Genomic DNA, 18393 nt, shown 5'->3' on the forward strand with positions numbered 1-18393 from the left:
GTGGCCTCCTGCAGGCCTCGACCCAAGTCCAGGTGTCAGTGTGCACTGTGCACTGCTGCAGGGGGTATTGATCGGTTTGCCACTCAGAAGTGATTGCAGTGGTGTCAGCAGAGGCACTTCTGTGAATTACTGCTTCTAGCCGACTTGCGAAGAGCTGCTGGAGAGCGCGTTTGGCTCGAGTTACCGGCCAGTGGGTGGCCCTGCCCTGTTGGCTCCCCTGGTTTCTGTTTGAAAGCTTGACTCTTCCCCGCTCAGGGTGGATCTGCTGGGGCCTGGGCTGGCTTCCAGCTGCCCAGCTGTGATGAGGAAGATTGGTGCCCTCCCGGGCCCCCACCTTGGCAGTGGCGTGTTTGCCCTCACTGCTCTTCAGGGGCCAGCGTGGCCACAGCCCCATGCCCCCTGTTTGTCCCGCAGCAACATGACAGGCCTCACTAGGACTCCTCCACCTCTCACTCCTGCCTCGGCCCCACCTGGCCCTGTTGGGAAGCGGCTGCAGCTCCAGGCATGGCCCCCACTTCCCAGTGCCTTGTTTCCCTGTCAGTAGAGGTAGTGCTCATGGACCCGCCTGCTCGAGGCCGGTGGAGGGCGCCACAGGGTTGGCTGTGGGCGTTGCTTTGCCTGCTCCAGATGTGTGGCTTCATTGGTGGGTGCCAGGGGGTTCCTGTCTTGTGCTGTGATGAGGGTTGCCAGGCTTGCTCTGAGACTGTGGCGTGTCCTTGCAAGTCCGAGCAGGCCCGGTTGGCGGTGCCCCGCCTTGATTTCAGTTGCTGAGTTGACGCTGGTTTATCTGGTTCTCTTTGGGCCTGAGCAGGTCACGTTGCGGCCCTTCTGCACGTCATCTGCTTTGGCCCCAGCAGCCCTGTGAAGAAGGGAGGGCATCACTACCTCCATTTTCTGGAAGGTGGCGGGGATGGCGTCATTCCTGGGACTCCTGGGCCAGCCTGGAGCCTGGCACATAGTGAGCCCTCTGCTGAGTGAATGAAAGGCTCGCTGGGTGGGTGGGGTACCTGCGCTGGGGTCGGAGTGCCAGGCAGGAAGGAGGAGGGCGGTGGCAAGGTGGGTGGAGGGGAGGGCAGCAGAAGAGGATTCTCCCTCAGTTTCCAGAAAGGGGCGCAGCCCTGCCCACACCTCAACTTTGGGACTTCTGGCCTCCAAAAGTGCGAGAGAATACATTTCTCTTGTTTCAAGCCACCAAGTTTTGGGTGATCTCTGGCAGCACCCTGGGAAACTAAAACAGTGACTAAGACCAGTTCCTTGCCCTCACAGGGCTTGCCCCAGCCAGGCACAGTGTGACAGTGTGCTAGGACAGTGTCCAGGGCTCCGTGGGACCAGGGAAGGGCACCTGGTCGAGAGGCGTGCTGTCAGGGAAGGCTTCCTGGGAGCAGTGACCCACAGAGCAAGCCCGAGCTGGCCAGGCAGAGGGCAACCTGTTGCAGGCCTTGGGCCACTGGGGCACTGGGCTTGGAAGGGGGTGGGAGGCTGGCCAGAGAAGAGGGGGTGGGTGGAGGGCTGGCAGGGCGGCATCACTGGGACCTCAGGAGCCTGTGGGTGCAGTTGGCCACAGCGAGGGTGGGTGGAGGGGCTGTGTAGGGCTCATGCCCATGCCCAAGGGCACCACCAGGAGCATGGAGAGAGACCAGTGGGAGGAGTGCTGGGTGCCACAGCTTGGCGTCTGGCAGAGGGCCTTGCAGAGCTAGGGCTGTCTGACTCTGAAGCTGGGTTTGATCTTGGGTTCAAAGTGCTTAGACGTGTGCCTGGAATGGGGTAAGTGACCAGATAGTATAATGACCATTTTTCTTTGATCATGTTATCACATCTTGCCAGCTGGCTTTATGCCCTAGGAAGGCCGGGACCTGTTCCCTGCATGTTTCCTGGTGTGTTCTCGCTGACTCTCTCTCCCTGATGCCCGTGTTGACCTCCTGTTGAATTCTCCTGGAAGCGGGAGAAGGTAAGGTTAGGAAGTGTTCAACCAGGAAATGGACGTGGCAGGCTGGAGAGAAGGGGCCACGGGGACAGGGCCGGGTGGACCTGACGAGTCAAGAGCTTCCTTCGGCTGATCTTCTGGCATAAATATTTAATGGGGGTGAGGATGGGACTTGTGGAACTGAAGTGGCTGATATTGATGTAAGAAGACTTTACTGTGCAGAGAACGTCTGTCTGGGTTGTTGGCCTGTGGGCCTGCAGGGGTGGGGAACGTGAAGAATAGGTGATGAAGATGTCACTGGGAAGGCCCCTTTCAGGGATGCTGCCCGCAGCCTGATTTCTAAGGACAAAGACCCCCTCACTGCGGCTGTCCCGAGCTGCTGGCTGGATGGTCCTCACCAGGAGGAACAGGCAAGTCAGCCACACTCTGGTTCTGTAGCCCTTGGCACATTTTGGCCTTAGGAGCCTCGTCTGCCATGAGGATGGTTGTATTTCCTACTCAGGTTGGTGGGAGAGTCCATGTGCTGAGAAGTTCTTTCTGTGTATTGAAGAGAGCTTGTTTTCCATCACCAAGCCACGCCATTTCCTTCCTTCAGTGCCTTTGCCCCAAAGCTCTCTCCTCCAGGAAGTCTTCCTTGGCCAACACATCCCCTTCTGATTACTCAGAGTCTATGCAGCACCCAGCGTTTGTTGGTCCGCTCAGGAAATATGAATTGAGCACAGCCACGTGCTGGCTCTCCGGGTGCAGCAAAGAACAAGACAAAACAGCCCCTGTCCTTAAGGTGGAGAGGGGAGAGAGCATGTAAAGGAATTTGCAGGCTATTCCTGGGCAGGTGGATAGCACAGAGGGACCACATGACAGGGCGAGGGGCAGGAGTTAGACCCATAGCTGGTGAAGGAGTCCGTGCTGACTGAGCGGCATCTGAGCAGGCGCAGGGAGGAATCAGGGAGTGAGGAGGCTCCAGGCAGGGGCACCAATGCCGGCAGCCTGGGGAAGGGCTGGTTGGGCTCAGAGGCTGGAGGGAGCTCCGGGGAGAGCCAGGTGGTGAGGGAGTGGAACATGGTGAAGGCCTTGCGTTGACTCTGCGGGAGGCAGAGCTGCTCCAGATGATGGCAGTGGACAGTGGTGGGGTCTGACTTCCATGTTAAAGCCACAGTTTTGGCTACTGGGTTGAAAACAGAGGTAGAATAGTGGTCCTCAATCTTTTTGGCACCAGGGACTGGTTTTGTGGAAGACAGTTTTTCCATGGACCCAGGTCATGGGGATGGTTTCATGATGAAACTGCTCCACCTCAGATCGTCGGGGTTTAATGAGATTCTCATGAAGACCACACAACCCAGATCCCTCTCAGGTGCAGTTCACAATAGAGTTCGTGCTCTTGTACACAATAGAGAATCTCGTGTTCCCGCTGATCTGACAGGAGGCAGAGCTCAGGCTGTAATGCCTGCCCGCTCACCGCTCGCCTCCTCCTGTGCGTCCGGGTTCCGAACAGGCCACAGACCCATGGCCCGAGGGTTGGGGACCCCTGGACTAGAAGGCAGAGTGAGCTGGGTGGCAGCAGAGAGCCAGGGAGGAGCCCTTGTGGGAAGCAGCTCAGGTGTGAGGACGCAATGTCGCAGGGGGAGGGTCAGCTCTGGACACATCAGATGGCAGGGTCAGCGGGGCTAGTTGAGGCAAGGAGAGAGGAGAGGAGGCGGGTGAGCCACAGTGAGGCCACCATGCGGCCCGAGCCCCTGTCAGCTGGAGGGGCTGCTTGCTGAGACGGGCTGCAGGGGCTGCGGAGGAGACAGCCTTGGACGTTGCCCCCAGAGCTGGCTGGGTCCCGCTGAGGTGCTGGGCAGCGGGTGAGCTGCTGGAGTTCATGGGCATGTGCCCCAGAGGCTGATGTGTGGAGGGGTGGACCTGGGTGTGGCCTGGGGAGAGGGGGCTGGGGCTGCACTCCGGGCTGTCACTGTGTTCAGGGTGGGAAGATGAGGAGCCAGTGGCAGAAACCGGAGCCGCTAATGTGAAGGGACCACAGTGGGTTAAGCTGTGCCCATTTCTTCTGGGAGGTCAGACAAGGTGATGACTGAGGATCACTGAGAACCTGGAGCTGTTTTGGGGCCTGGGACCAGAGGCTGGAGAAAGTGCAGAGGGCCGCCTTTCTCCCCGGGAGTTACCCTTGGTCCCAGCACACCTGGTTTGTCCTGCCTGGCCCTAGGGTCCTCGAATGGGACTCTGCACTCAGGGCACCAGTGCATGTGGTCAGCCCCATGTGTGGTCCAGGCGGGGCCCCGCTTCCTCCTGCCTGCACCAGGTGTGGGGCCAGTCACAGTGCCCGCTGCCCCCGGGCCGTAGCAGGGAGGAGAGGGCCTGTCCCATGCGTCCCAGGGTGCGCACTGCAGGTGATCCTGGCCATCAGAAAAGGCCGACTGGGAGGGGCGGGGGCTCTGAGACAGCTCTGCCTAGGCTGAGGCTGGGAGGAGCATACAGGCTGAGCGGATAGTGCTGTGGTTGGCCCCGCCCAGGAGGGTGCAGCCTGGACCCCGTGCCAGGTGTGGAGAGCTCAGAGGGCCTCAGTAAACGGTTGAATGCCTGGGCCTGAGTTTGTGAACAGTGGGAAGCTACGGAAGGGTTTTGGGCTGGAAGCCGTCGAACCTGAGTGCGAAAGGTGCTGTTTGTCCCAGAGCGACAGTTCCCAGACCCAGGCAGGAGGCCTACTAAGCTGTGTGGCTGATTTGTGAGGAGGGAGAATTGGTCAGCAGGTCTGTAGCCCAGTGGGCAGCTGTGGTCCTGTGAGCGAGTGCCAGGGTGTCCTCAGCACACACGAGCTCCTTGTTCCCTGCAGGCCTCTCCCTGCCTTTAATGGCGTGGCACGCTGTGCTTGCCCAGGCTCTTCCCGTTGGCCGCATCTCCCCACAGTCTTAGGAGAGCAGGTTATGCTGACCAGGCCACTGGTGATTTTTCTCTTTTTAATTGAATTATATCTTATACGTGCATATGAGTTGGAAAAAAGCCATCAAACTGCTTTTCCTCTGCCCTCACGCAACAGTCAACACAGAGGACTCCTGTGGTGGACGGGGTGGGGATTTCTCCCTGCCAGCAAGCAGGCACTCAGTCCTGCAGCAGTACCAGCTGGGTGTCCCCAAGTCCAGTTCAATTCCAGCACCGCCCACCTGGAGCCAGCACAAGATCCCACAGGGCGAGGGCTCAGTCCCACGAGACTACCCTCACTTCCGATGCCAACCGCAAGTCCCAGGTTGTTTTGCCTGTGCATCTGACCCACTGGCTATAAATTGGGGTTTGCACACCCCCTGCCCAGATTTAACTAATTTGCCAGAGCGGCTCACAGAACTCAGGACGTTTCCTGGTTTATTATAAAGGATGTTACAAAAGCTTCTGATGAATACCAGAGGAAGAGACGCCTGTGGAGGATGGAGGAGAGTGCGGAGCTTCCGTGCCGTCTCTGGGCAAGCCACCCTCCAGGAACCCCCACGTGTTCAGCTCTGTGGAAGCTCCTCAGAGCCTGTCCTCTCGGGCCGTTTATGGAGCCCTCACTGGCTCGGCATGGTGGAAGCATGTGGAAATGGCACTGGGTAAAAGGCTGTGAGCCTGCCACGGTCATTTGGAGGGGGGAGCCCAGCACGGCCTGCCTGCGTGACGTTCCTTCCTCCCCTTCCGCACGGGGGGTCTCACGACCCACACGGCCGGACAAGGCAGGTCCGAGAATTTTTCTTTTTGTTTTTAAGATAGATTCTCACTCTGTTGCCCAAGCTGGAGTGTAGTGGTACAGTCACAGCTCACTGCAGCCTCTACCTCCTGGGTTCAAGCGATCCTCCCACCTACGCCTCCTGAGTAGCTGGCACTACAGATGTATGCCACCATGCACAGCTAATGTTTTTATTTTTTATTTTTTGTAGGGACAGTGTTTTGCTATGCTGCGCAGGCTGGTCTCGAACTTCTGGCCTCAAGCAGTCCTCCCGATTCAGCCTCCCAAAGTGCTGGGATTACAGGCATGAGCCACTGTGCCCAGCCCAGAGCATTTTTTCATGGCCAGGTGCAAGACAGAAAGGCAGGGGAAGATTCAAGTATATTTTCAGTTTGTATGTCCTGCCTTGGGGAGAAAAAGGAGCAGGTGAAAGGGGTGGGGGCAGGAGAAGGTCAGAGAGAGAGAGAAGATACTATATACTAAGACCTGCCTCTGAGGCTTGGAGTGGTCCAATGTTATGACGAAAGACTGTAATAAGGGCTCGGGGGATAATGAGCCGGGACTATAGATGAAAACCTGCATGTATCATAATATTGTAGCGTGCTTCTATGTAATTCCTACCAGACCTAGTTAATAGCTCTAGACCCCGGAATCACCTTTGTGCCTTCTCTGAATCAATAACCAACCCAAAATATAACCACTGTTCTCACTTCTGTCACTATAGTTTAGTTTTGCCCATTCTTGAACCTCATACCAATGGGACATACAGGATTGTACCCCAGAGCGCCTTGGGGTGGGAGGACTCCATCACATCCTGTCTGTGGGGCTTGGCTGTGCTGTGTCTGCAGTTCATTCTTTTTCATTGCTGTCTAGTATCCCGTGGTGATTGTCACAACTTACTCATTCTATTGCTGATGGATATTTGTGTTTCCAAGTGACTTTATGAATGATGTGGCCAAGATTGTTCTAGAACCTGTGTACTGATCAACAAGCACTGGCTTCCCTTGGGTCTCCCCAGGATAGTTCCTGGATCATGGGCTATATATATATACCTTCAGTAGATACTGGGCGGATGTCATTTCCTCATCTTGGCTAGCGGGTCATTCCCCCAGTGTTGGGGTCCGCGTGTTTCCTAAACAAAGGAATGAACACACAAGACAACACAAGACAAGACAAACACGGCGGCCGCTGGAAACGACACGCTCCCGCTTTATTTTATACAGTCGTTTGTGGAATGTTACCAAGTCACAAGACACAGTGTTGTTTTTCTGACCTTTCCCCGACTTTCTGGATTATCAAGATGTTTACACATAAACAAGCCCCCAGAGTCTGCTGTTTGCAACTGGCTCCTTTGTCCTCCCTGTTTGCAGGGAAGGAACGCCCTGCTTCCTTTGCAAGAGCAGGACTTATCGGGAATGTCTCGTTTGCGAGCACGTAGTCCTCTACACCCCGGCCCATCGTTCCTGTGTAAACTGCCGAGTTCAGCCTCTGGAGGCCTTGGGCCAAGTCACCCACCTGTTACAGCCCCTGAGCCACTTCCGTAACAGGGGCTGGGTTCTATTCTGTTCTGTTCTCCTAACAGCTCTGTGAAGCATCCTGGCTCCTCTGAGAATCAGAGCCAATTGGCCCATGACCCAGCACAGGGGATTCAGGCTGAGACCGTGAGGGCCCACTCCTCTTCCCCCAGACTCGAGTAGCCCTTCTTGGGCAGCAGGTGTTGACCTGAGCACAGGGCCGAGCGCTTGGGCTTCCTCTGAGCACCCCATGCTGGGGCTTCTCCCCTCCAGGCACCAGCTTGCTGCAGGAGGTGGTCTACTTGGTGAGCCAGGGTGCTGACCCCGATGAGATCGGCTTGATGAACATCGACGAGCAGCTCCCAGTCCTGGAGTATCCGCAGCCGGGCCTGGACATCATCAAGGTACCCAGGCCAGTGGGACCTGTCCTAGCACCTCTTTAGGGTATTTCTGCAGTTACACCCTGATGATTGACAGTTGCTCCTGAGGGCTCTGTGGGTTAGGGGAGAGCAGATAGCCCCAGAGAGCCGGGAGAGAACCTGGCAGGCCTGAGCGGGCAATGACCTGGAACCTGATGAGGGTGTGGGTGACACATCAGCGTCAAGGAATCTGGGAGGTGGAAAGGAAGTCAGTGCCTGGGGGGCACGGGGCTGAGGGGCCATTCAGGGGGAGCAGGCCCTGGGCCTCCCGCTTGCTTTGCCCTGGGGACCCATCTCTGAGGGAGCTGGGTAGGATGTGTTTGCATCAAACATTTGGTATCAAGAATGAAATAAATGTTACTCCAGTGCTCTGCCCCCCTCACCCCTCAGACACACCCAGAGGCCCCCCCACTCCATCTGCTGCACCTCTTTAGTTCCAGCCTCACACCTGAATGGGCCAGAACTGCAGCCTCCACCATGCCTGGAGTAGCATTCGGAAACCCAGCTCTGAGAGTGCCGCCCGCCCCGTGGCATGGCACAAGACCCCTGTGACCCTCCAGGGCCCCTGTCTGCACCCCAGCCTCTCGGACCTGAGCAGTCACCTTGCTCTCCTTGTCCGTGCAGAACCATCTGGGTGTCATTCGGTACTGCTGTGCCGAGGGCCACCGCGTTCAAGGCACCGCTCTTGGCCTTGGGGGTGGCAGTGACTGACAGCATCAGGCCCGGCCTCTCAGCCCAGGAAGCCATAGTAGCTAGACAGCAATCAGTGCTGGGAGGGGAGCAGATCAGGAGGGGACCGGCCATCTCCCGTGGGGATGTCTGAGGTGGGTCCTGAAAGAGGAGAGGAGCATAGGGACCGGTGAACAGAGACTGCACGGCGCTAGGGGCCTGGCCCTCCAGAGCGATAGGCAAGCCTGGGGGTTTCAGGCAATGGTCCCGGGCTCTTTGGCTTCATGAGGACTGGGCCCATTCCTAGGGCAACTGGGAAGATGGGCTCTGAGCAGAGGAGCACGGTGCTGACTGGTTTATAGGACCACCCTAGCTGCTGATGGAAAGGCCTGAGGGGCAGGTGGAAGCAGTGAGCGCATCAGGCCAGGTTGCTGTGCGGTCCAGCGCCAGTCTGGCAGCACCCACTGGGCCTGGTGCCTCCTGCTGCCTCTGCTGCCCTCTGATACCACTCCAAGCCAGGGCAGTAGCTCCCAGGCCCCCTGAGCAGACCCTGTGTCTGTGGCTATGATAGGTGGACTACCCCGGCCGAGGTCAGGGAGACACCCAGCCGAGGTGTGCTCATGTCTCAAACATTTGTCTCAGTTGACAAGGGAGGTTGTCCTGGCTGGGTCCGAAACTGTCTCTGGGAGAGGAGACCAGGGAATGACAGCCTTGCCTCCTCCTGCTCTGACCTCCCCCTGCTCCTGGCCTCGCCTTTCCCTCTGACTCCTACCCTTCTCCCCTGGCCCCCACCCCTTCCCTTGTCCTCTGGTCCCTCTCCCCCTGACCTCACCCCTCCCCCTGGCCTCACTCCTCCCTCTTACCCTGCTGCTCTCCTGGCCCCTCCACTACCCTGTCGTTCCCTCTGATAACCCCACTTACCCTGAACCCCACCCTTTCCTTCCTCCTCTGGCCCCCCTCCTCCCCTTGGTCTCACCCCTTCCTCTGACCTGCCTGCCTGTCTGATTCCACGTAGGAACTGACCTCTCCCCGCCTCATCAAGAGCCACCTGCCCTACCGCTTTCTGCCCTCCGATCTCCACAATGGGGACTCCAAGGTAAGCTGGCACTCCCTCTGCCTCCCGAGATGAGTCCCCACCAAGAGGAGCCCAAGGCCCCTGTGCAACACATATGCAGGTCCCTGGCACTTACCTGGCCTCGGGTCCTTACCTTGTCTTCCCAAGGACCCCACAGGTGAAGGTCCCTTCTGAGGCCGTCTTGGGTCATGTGTCTCTAGCATTTTACCCAAGTTTTTAATGTTGGGTTGGTTTTTACCTCACAATCGAACATGGCTGTGGCCAGCTTAATCCCAGCGTGTGCCTGCTTTGGGCCGAATTCTGTTTGTTTTTCAGTTGCATCAAATGCCGAGGCCTGTGGGTTGTTTTTTTTTTTGTTTTTTTTTGTTTTTTTTTGAGACAGAGCCTTACTCTGTCGCCCAGGCTGGAGTGCAATGGCGCGATCTCGGCTCACTGCAACCTCTGCCTCCCTGGTTCAAGTGATTCTCCTGCCTCAGCCTCCTGAGTAAGCTGGGACTACAGGCGCCTGCCACCACACCCAGCTAATTTTTATATTTTTAGTAGAGACAGGGTTTCACCATGTTGGCCAGGCTGGTCTTGAACTATTGACTTCAGATGATCTACCTGCCTCGGCCTCCCAAAGTGCTGGGATTACAGATGCGAGTCACCGCACCCGGCCAGAGGCCTGTGGTTCTTACCACCGGGATCAGGGTTGCAAGTTTTCTGTCTTCTAGAGAACAAAAATAAAATACTCAAGTAATTATCCTGGCCAGCACTACTGCATGGACAGGGCCCCTTTCTGCTGAAATGGCGAAGCAGCAGCACCAGCGGCTGTGCACATGGGCCCCAACTGGATGTTGGAAGCGAGTGTTGGTTTGTGAGGTGCACCAGCAGGTTCAGGGGGACTGGTGGGTGTCGGGGCAGCCCTGCCTGGGAAGAAAGGAGACATGGACTCACCCCGCTCCTGTCGTCCACAGGTCATCTATATGGCTCGCAACCCCAAGGACCTGGTGGTGTCTTATTACCAGTTCCACCGCTCTCTGCGGACCATGAGCTACCGAGGCACCTTCCAGGAATTCTGCCGGAGGTTTATGAATGATAAGCGTGAGTGTTGCAGCCTGGCGGCTTGTTAGAATGGGAGCCGTCTGTTGTCATGGGTGGCCTGGCAGGTGCTGGGTGCTTCCCTAGCACGGTCTCCAGTTCTGACAGGGACCACGTAGGTCAGGCCCGCGGTCCACTTTACAGATGAAGACACTGAGGCTGAGGGCGTCATGAACGTGGCTGAGACCGTAGAGCTGGTGTGTGTCAGAGCAGGTCCATCTGACCCCAGAGCCCTTCTCTTATACCACACTGTTGGGGTGTCTGAGAAGTTCCCCAGTTAAAACATCCCTCCTTCCTACCTGGGTTTCAAACAGGGAGAGAATGAAAACAGTAAAAATGGAGGCCCAGGTATCATTGCTGTTAGTGACAGGGGCTGGAGTGGAGACTGTAGCTAAGTGTGACAGGCATGGGCCTTTGGCTGAACCTCAGGCACAGGTAAGCCACTAGGGCAGGGCAAACTTGTGCCTGCTGGGAGGCAGGGAGGAGGACAGCCGGGCTGAACCTCAGGCACAGGCAAGCCACCGGGGCAGGGTACACTTGCGCCTGCTGGGAGGCAGGGAGGAGGACAGCCGGGCCGACAGTGCTGGGTGCTGTTCTCTGGCTTCCGTTCCAGCCCCTGCAGAGGAGTGAGGCTGGGTTCCACCCTGCCCTGCACTCAGGGAAGGCAGGACCAGGCCCCTTGTCTCGGTCCCACTCGCTCCCAGTCCTTATTCTCTTGCCCTGCTGGGCTGCCTGTCCCTTGGGAGTGGTGGCAGGAGCTCCTCAGTGCAGTTCTGCTCCTGCGTTCCATGGCCGGCCATGGCTTTTGGGGGTCCTGGGACAGAAGTGAGCAGTGTAGGGTGTGCAGGCAGAGGAGCTTTGAAATGTGTCATAAAAGCTGCACTTTAATTAAATCTACACTGAGACTCATCCCTCCCCAAGACTGAAAATACACTTTCTATTTTATTTTCCAACTGAAGTGATGCTGAGCCGCACTGTTCAGTGTGACTTATCAGGGATTCTATAGGGGAATTGTGTGACAAGATTAGGATGAATCATGTCGCAGAGATCCTGGAACGTAATGCCCCTGAGTTTAAGTGGAACTTAGGGAGTGGAGCTGGAGCTGCCGCCAGGCCTGGTTGAAGGGGGCCTCTTGGCGGGGCGGTGCAGGGCGCCACAGGCCAACTCTGTTGCTTGCAGTTTAAAAACCCACGAGGGCCTCACAACCCTGGAACGATTGTTTCCAGCCCTTGAACCTCTCCTTCCACTGTGCTTGCTGAGAAGTGGCCCTGCCTGCAAGGGGCAGGAGACCCCACACCCGCACCCTGAAGCCCCCTGAGCCTGTTCCAGACCTTCTGTCCAGCCTCTCTTCCCATGGCCTCCCCGCCCTGGCACTTGCCCTTGTGGTCCACCAGGCATTTGGAGCAACACACTCATGGACTTCTGAAGCTGTTTCCTAGGGTTCAGCATGGACTGTCCTCTCTGCCGAGTGTGGGCCATGCCCACATTCAGACCAGCACGTGGAAGAGGCTATGGAAGAGGCTACAAACATCTTGCTCAGGCCAGAGCAGTTAGCAGTTCTCTTAACATAGGCCTCTCCATGTTGCCACAATCACAGACCTGTCCTCCACTGGGTGCAAGGTCCCACATACGTGCCTTGGTCCCAGCAAACCCTGTAGACAGGCCCACTCAGCACCCCCGTGCTCCATCCTTCACAGTCACTCAGTGAGCATGCACATACTGAGGACTGCTGGACTCCCCTGCCTGACGTCCTGAAGACGTTGGAAACTAATATGCATGGGAACCCTGAAAGCATACCATGTCTAGACAGGCTGGACTCAGAGACCGCAGCACAAGGCGATGGCAGCAGGGACCTGCATAAACAACTGGGCCTGAGGATGGCGACCAACTCTGCGAGGCTGGAGGGCAAAGGGCCCTGGAGGCAGGTGACACCTGCAGTGGGAGGATGCCCCGTGACAGGCATCCTATGACACCTGCAGTGTGCGGACCCTGTGTAGACAGGGTCCCTGCGGCGCCTGCAGTGTGTGGACGCTGTGTAGGCAGGGTCCCTGCGATGCCTGCAGTGTGCGGACGCTGTGTAGGCAGGGTCCCTGCGGCGCCTGCAGTGTGCGGATGCTGTGTAGGCAGGGTCCCTGCGGCGCCTGCAGTGTGCGGACGCTGTGTAGGCAGGGTCCCTGCGGCGCCTGCAGTGTGTGGACGCTGTGTAGGCAGGGTCCCTGCGATGCCTGCAGTGTGCGGACGCTGTGTAGACAGGTTCCCTTCCCTTTCACAAAGCAGCGTGGAGCCCAGGGAAGAGCGTGGAGGGGCCTGGCGTCCTCCCTCCTCTCAGGCATTCTGGTGGGAAGGCTCTCTACCCAGCACCCTGCAGCTGGTTCCCGTCCCCACTCCTGCGCCGGGGGCCGGTGCACTTGCCCCTCGCCTCAGTGCAGGACCACGTGTGCATCCTTCATGCCTTGCATCTTCCAGGGTCCTCACATGTTCCCCATGCATCTCCATGTCGTGAGGATGTGTTTTTGACATCTTGGTGCATTCTTCCTCGGAATGAAGTGGGGTTTGTCTTTACCTTCCATGTTCACGGGGCCATTCGACTCTTCCTTCTGCCCCAGGGGCTCATCTGCTTGGACTTAGCTCCCCTTGACGGGCCTGCAGTCAGGTGACTTGGGCTTCCCTGTCTGGGCCCCCATGATTACTGACCTGTTGGTGACTTGGGGAAGTCTCTTCCCTTCTCTGGGACTCAGCTTTATTCCACAGAAAGTGGAGGTTTTGGTGGGGTGTGGGTGCCGCTCCTCCCTGGGAATCCTGCAGGCGGCCTGGGGGCAGGGCCCAGCAGAGGAATTTCTACAGCCAGCGCCCCTCGTCCGGCTGGGCTGCTTCCCGCTGCTCAGCGCCGTCAGCCCCCACTGCCCGGTGATCCTTAACTGACGCCTTGCTCTCTGTCATATGGAGGTCCCTTTGGAAGAAACCCTTACAGTGGTGGCCACTGCATGCGACAGGCAGAGGAAGATCCATAGCTTTTATAAAGAACACTGCAAAGCAGGCTGGAGACCCCATGAGTTGGTCCCTGGCTATGTGCCCCAACGCACACCAGGGGCTCTGAGGCAGCGCAGGCCACGCAGGAAGCGCAGGGCCAAGGTGTAGGTGCAGGAGTGCTGGCTTCTTGGAGGTCAGGACAGGACTCCCTGCCCGTCTTCAGCTTTCAGTTCCCATGGAGAGTTCCTCGATTTGCTGAGGCTACTGCCTGTGGTCCTCTTGCCCAGCAGAGCCCCATGTTCTGGATCTGTCCTACAACTTCCTACACCCCACCCTGTCCCCACTAGCAAAACCTAGTGGCCCCTGTCCCAGTTCCTCTGGACTTTGTTCCAGGGCTTCCTGGTGACCACTTGTTAAGCGAATAAAGTAACGGGCACTGTTGCGGTCCACTGCCAGGTACCACAGGGACCACCTCAGAGGCTGTCACCCCCATGGTCAGGTCTTCAAGGTGTGCTGAAGGCGGGGGGGCTGGGATGGCTCAGGACGTGAGTGCTTCGGGGGCCTTTGCCGGACGTGTCTGCAGGGATCACGATGTCCTCATCACGGCTGCTGGGCGGCAGGAGGGCAGCCCTGTGGGGTGGGGACCGCCCCACGTGCATGCTTCTCCTGCCCAGCTGTGTGGCTCACCCTGTCCCCTGTCTCCGCAGTGGGCTATGGCTCCTGGTTTGAGCACGTGCAGGAGTTCTGGGAGCACCGCATGGACTCGAACGTGCTTTTTCTCAAGTATGAAGACATGCATCGGGTGAGTGCTGCCGGAGCAGCTGTCCTTGGGGTGCCTGGCCCTCGCGAGGGAGGAGGAGGAGGCGTCTGAGGAGGGACAGAGGAGGGGGCGGGACGGTTTGGGGACTGGAAGGGGGGTTGGGGGTGTGGGGAGCAGCCTATCAAAGCCTGAGGTGGGGCGGGGCAGCCCAGGAAGGTGGGCGTGGGGAGGGGACTGGGGCTTGGCTTATCAGGGGGCCTTTGGAGTGCTTTGCAGTGGTGGTTGATGGGACATTGAGGAGAGGCCAGTGTCTGCAGTGAGACACGAGGCAGCTAGTAGCTTGCGGAGCCTGGGTCACCACAGAAGAGACTGGGCATTTTCTAGGTGTTGCAGAGGAGGCAGGAGCTGGGGGAGGGGTTGAAATAACTAATGGGACAAGGTCTTAGTCCAGGCAGAGGCAGGAGGGCTTGGGGCTGGAGCCTGGGCAGAGGGGCTTCCAGTGGCAGGACAGGCAGGAGACACCTGTGGCCTGGCCCATGGGAAAGAGGAGAGAGGATAGGGTGCAGGTGTGGACCGTGAGGTTGCTGGAAACCATGTTGGTGTAGGGGACAGACGAGGCCAGGCTGTGGGGCTGCTGGTGCCAGTGGCTGACAGACAAGCAGGTTTAGGTTGAGTAGCAGCGTGGGAGCTGGGATAGGGAGGAGGTTGGCCGGAAGACAGAGAGGAGAGCTGGGTGTGGGGGAGGGTGAGCCAGTGCTGGGGTTGGAGGTCAGAAGCCCAGGGGCAGGAAGGCTGGCCTTGTGCTTCCCCCACACCTGCAGGAAGACTCCAGACCTGGCTGTGAACAGAGCCACACGCAGTCCCCTACGGCGCTGGGGTGGGGGCGTGTGCCTTGTGGTGCTAGGGTCGGGAGGTGTGCTTTGTGGCGCTGGGGTGGGGGCGTGTGCCTTGTGGTGCTAGGGTCGGGAGGTGTGCTTTGTGGCCCTGGGGTGGGGGGTGTGTGTTGTGGCTCTGGGATAGGGGTTGTGCCTTGTGGCCCTGGGGCGGGTGTGTGCATTGCATTTGCTGCAGTTACTCTTGGGTTCCTTTGTGCTCTCGCACCAGGGCCTGTGGTCAGCATGGGCCAGGTCAGCCTTTGCGGAGCGTGGCCTTTCAGGGCTTGCTCGGTGTGCAGGAGGGACCCGGTCTGCGGGTCTGCTGCCGGCTGGCGCGTGCTGTGGATTTCCCAAATGGGTCCTCACCATGGCTCTGTGTCATGGTGAGGAAAGGGTGAGGTCATGCGGCGGTCCAAGGTCACATGCACCACAGAGCCGACTGCTGGGTAAGCCTGTCTGATGCTCCGTGGGCCTCCCACCTGTCTGCCTCTTGTCCACACAATTTGACACAGAGCCACATTTAGGGTCCCTGTTCATGCCCAGAGAACAGTGTAGTAGAGATGAGGATGTGGCCCAAGCAGGTCGGAACCCTGGTCCTGCCGCTGACCTCTATGAAGCCATTGGCTGTGGTTTCCTGTGGTGCTGGGGAACAACACGGGCTCTGGACACTGGCTGCTCAGGCCAAAGTCCTGACCACCCCAAGCCTCTGTAAAGTGGGGAGGTGACAGCACCCCCGTCACTGCATGGCTGGGAGGACTGTGTGAGAATCACCTGCGTGCAGGCCTGGCACGGGCCTGCCTGGTGTGTGCCTTTTTGTGGAGGTGTCATGCACAGTGAGGTGTACTCGGCACACATGTGGGACTTGACAGCCTTTTACCTGTCACATCCGGGCAGCCACCTTCCAGATCCAGAACATTCCAGCTTCTTGCAGTTGACACCCCTGCTTCCCAGTGGCCACTGCGCTCTGATCTCCCTCGCCGGAGCTTGGCGTTGCCTCTTCAGAACCTGTCGGGTGTGGGACTCTCATGTGTTTTGCTCTCTGGCTTCTGTGTAGACGGTGAGGCTCCTCTACCCGCGTGGCGCGGAGCTCCGTTCTTTCCTGTGCTGTGGTCCGTGCTCCATTGCAGCACGAATATGCCACTGCTGCTTCACCCATCCAGTGTTGCTGGGCGTGGAGGCCGTTTTCATTTTGGGGTGGTCATGAATAAAGCCTCCGTGGATGTTCTGGAGTCCTGGTGGACGTCAGTGTTTGTGCTTATTGGGCCCATACCCAGGAGTGGAATTTCTGGGGCCCTGGGTGTGCATTTGTCAGCTGGTCACTATTTTGCCACAGTGACATGGCATTGGACATGCACTGCCCAGGGCCAGTGAGGCCCCAACATGAGAAGGTGAATAGGGAAAGTGCCCGCCTGGCCAGCTGCCCACACATCTGGGGGGCGGCTGCCGGGTCAGCAGTTTCTTCCTGAGGAATCAGTGTCCTCAGCAATGACGGGCTGAAGTTTTAAGGTCCAAACACACACCTTATTCCAAGCCCTTAAAGGGAGGTTCATCCTTCTCTGCCCTCCAGGCTCCGCAGTGAAAGTTGTGAGACCTGTTGCTTTCAGTCCATCAGGGTCAAGGCCACCAGCCCTACCTGGACCTTTAAGAGCTGCCAGGGTCAGTGCTAGGACTTCATTTTCTACCAAAGCTGGTCTGAGTGACTCAGTGGCATCCCTGGGACAGTCCGCGTTTCGCCTTCTAATTGGCATGGGTTTATTCTTTTTTTAGGAACCTCAGTAATGGATTGTTTTAATAGAGGTTAGGTCACATTTTTAGGAATTAATATTGTTTACATCTTACTCTAGAAAACTACCCCTGAGTGAGCATGGTTGTCTCCAGGGTGTGGGTTCGTGAGTTCTCACCCCGGGGTTGAGAGGGAGTGCTTCCTGCCAGAGCCCTCACCGCCTGTGCTCCACTGACCACAATTCCAGGGGGCTTTTTCCACGAGCCGCACACTGTGCCAGGCACCCCGGGTATATCCCCACTTCATCCTCACAGTCACCTCGCAGGGTGTTCTCACCAGTCACGGGGTGCCCTGACTGTAACCGTGTGGCCAGCTGGTACCTGCCCGTGTGGAGGCACAACCCAGACACGCTGGCTCTGTCCCATGGTGTGCGGCCTCTTGCTGCGGCCCCGTCGCTAGTTCCAGATGGAGAATGTGCGACTCAGAGTGGTGAAGTGGGCCGTCCCCTGCCAGCTGACCTGGGCGCCTTGCCTGATTCCCGCTGGGTTTCATAACCAGCAAGTGTCCCGTGACACGTTGCTGGACGTGGCCTGGCAGAAACGCCCCTTCCTCTGAGATGGACATCACGCCGGCGATGAGCTGCCCCAGGAGGATTCTGCTGACCGCTCCGGCAGGCTGACTTTAGCCGGCAGTGTCCTTCTTGCAGCGTCCCTTCTGAGAGCTAGGTTTCTTCAGCCTCTCCATGGCTACCCTTTCTTTGAAATGGAGTTCTTGGCGGCAGGGCAAGGGACAGGCAGCTCTTTATTCCTTGGCTCATTCTCTAACAACTGTTCCTCCGACTCTCAGTCAAGCCCTGCGCCCCGGGTGCACCACACCCCTCCCCATGGGAGGTAGTGCAAGGCCAGAATGAGACCTGCACTGCTGCTGCAGGGGTCACCGCACTGTGGGGAGCCAGGGAGGCGCTGACGCCCACACCAGCGGCCAGAGAACATGTTCTTTCAAGGTTTCTGAAGTGCTGCATTAAAGAAATGAAATCGTCTTTTCACTGTAGGACTTTTCAGAGGCTTTAATATGGGAATTTGCTCTACAAACCTTCCGGAGAGGAAACAGCCTGCAGCATTTTCCTAACGAGGACCAGGGTACCTCTAGGCGACAGTTCAGCGCCCTGATTGAGAAGAGGAGGAGCCTCCTTATCTTCTGGGGACAAAGTGGCAGGGGTGGGGGGCTGGGGAATGGCCCCTCAAGGCATTAGCCACATCAGTGACATGCCGCTGTCAGGTGTGGTAAAATAATGGGGCAGGGTACGGCAGGCGTGACGGAATCTCGCCTCTGATGAAGCGGGCTTCCTGCCCAGTGCAGGGCTGTCTGGAGACCAGAAGGGCCTCCCTGTGCTCCCAAGGGCCAGCCCAGAGGCCAGCTGATGGGCAGCAGGAAGGGAAAGAGGAGCCCATTAGATCTTGCTCCTCACAAGAACGATGTTCTGAAATACATTTTTTACTTCTTGCTGCTGTTAAAAATTAACCACAGCCTCTATTAAGAACTCATGTCTGCATCCCAATTCCCTGGAGGAGCAGGGTTTGAATTCAGGATCTCCACTTGAGAGCTGAGCATGCTTGGGCAGTTCCTTAACCTCTTAGTGTTATTTCCAGACAAGGCTGGTGTCCGCCTTGTCATGAGCATGAAGTAAGGAAGGCCG

At 57.8% G+C, this 18393-nt stretch overlaps 1 protein-coding gene across 1 annotated transcript in view; it reads left to right on the forward strand.

Moving 5' to 3' along the window:
* Positions 1-18393, forward strand: part of SULT4A1 (sulfotransferase family 4A member 1) — a 37428-nt gene that overhangs the window by 14281 nt on the left and 4754 nt on the right. Inside the window, exons 2-5 of the mRNA XM_033233689.1 lie at positions 7400-7530; positions 9230-9310; positions 10246-10372; positions 14047-14141. Coding sequence (XP_033089580.1) covers positions 7400-7530; positions 9230-9310; positions 10246-10372; positions 14047-14141 — 434 coding nt within the window. The remainder of the gene's footprint in view (positions 1-7399; positions 7531-9229; positions 9311-10245; positions 10373-14046; positions 14142-18393) is intronic.

This window comes from Trachypithecus francoisi, unplaced genomic scaffold, assembly GCF_009764315.1.
Source record: "Trachypithecus francoisi isolate TF-2019V2 unplaced genomic scaffold, Tfra_2.0 Lachesis_group14, whole genome shotgun sequence".
Lineage (NCBI taxonomy): Eukaryota > Metazoa > Chordata > Mammalia > Primates > Cercopithecidae > Trachypithecus > Trachypithecus francoisi.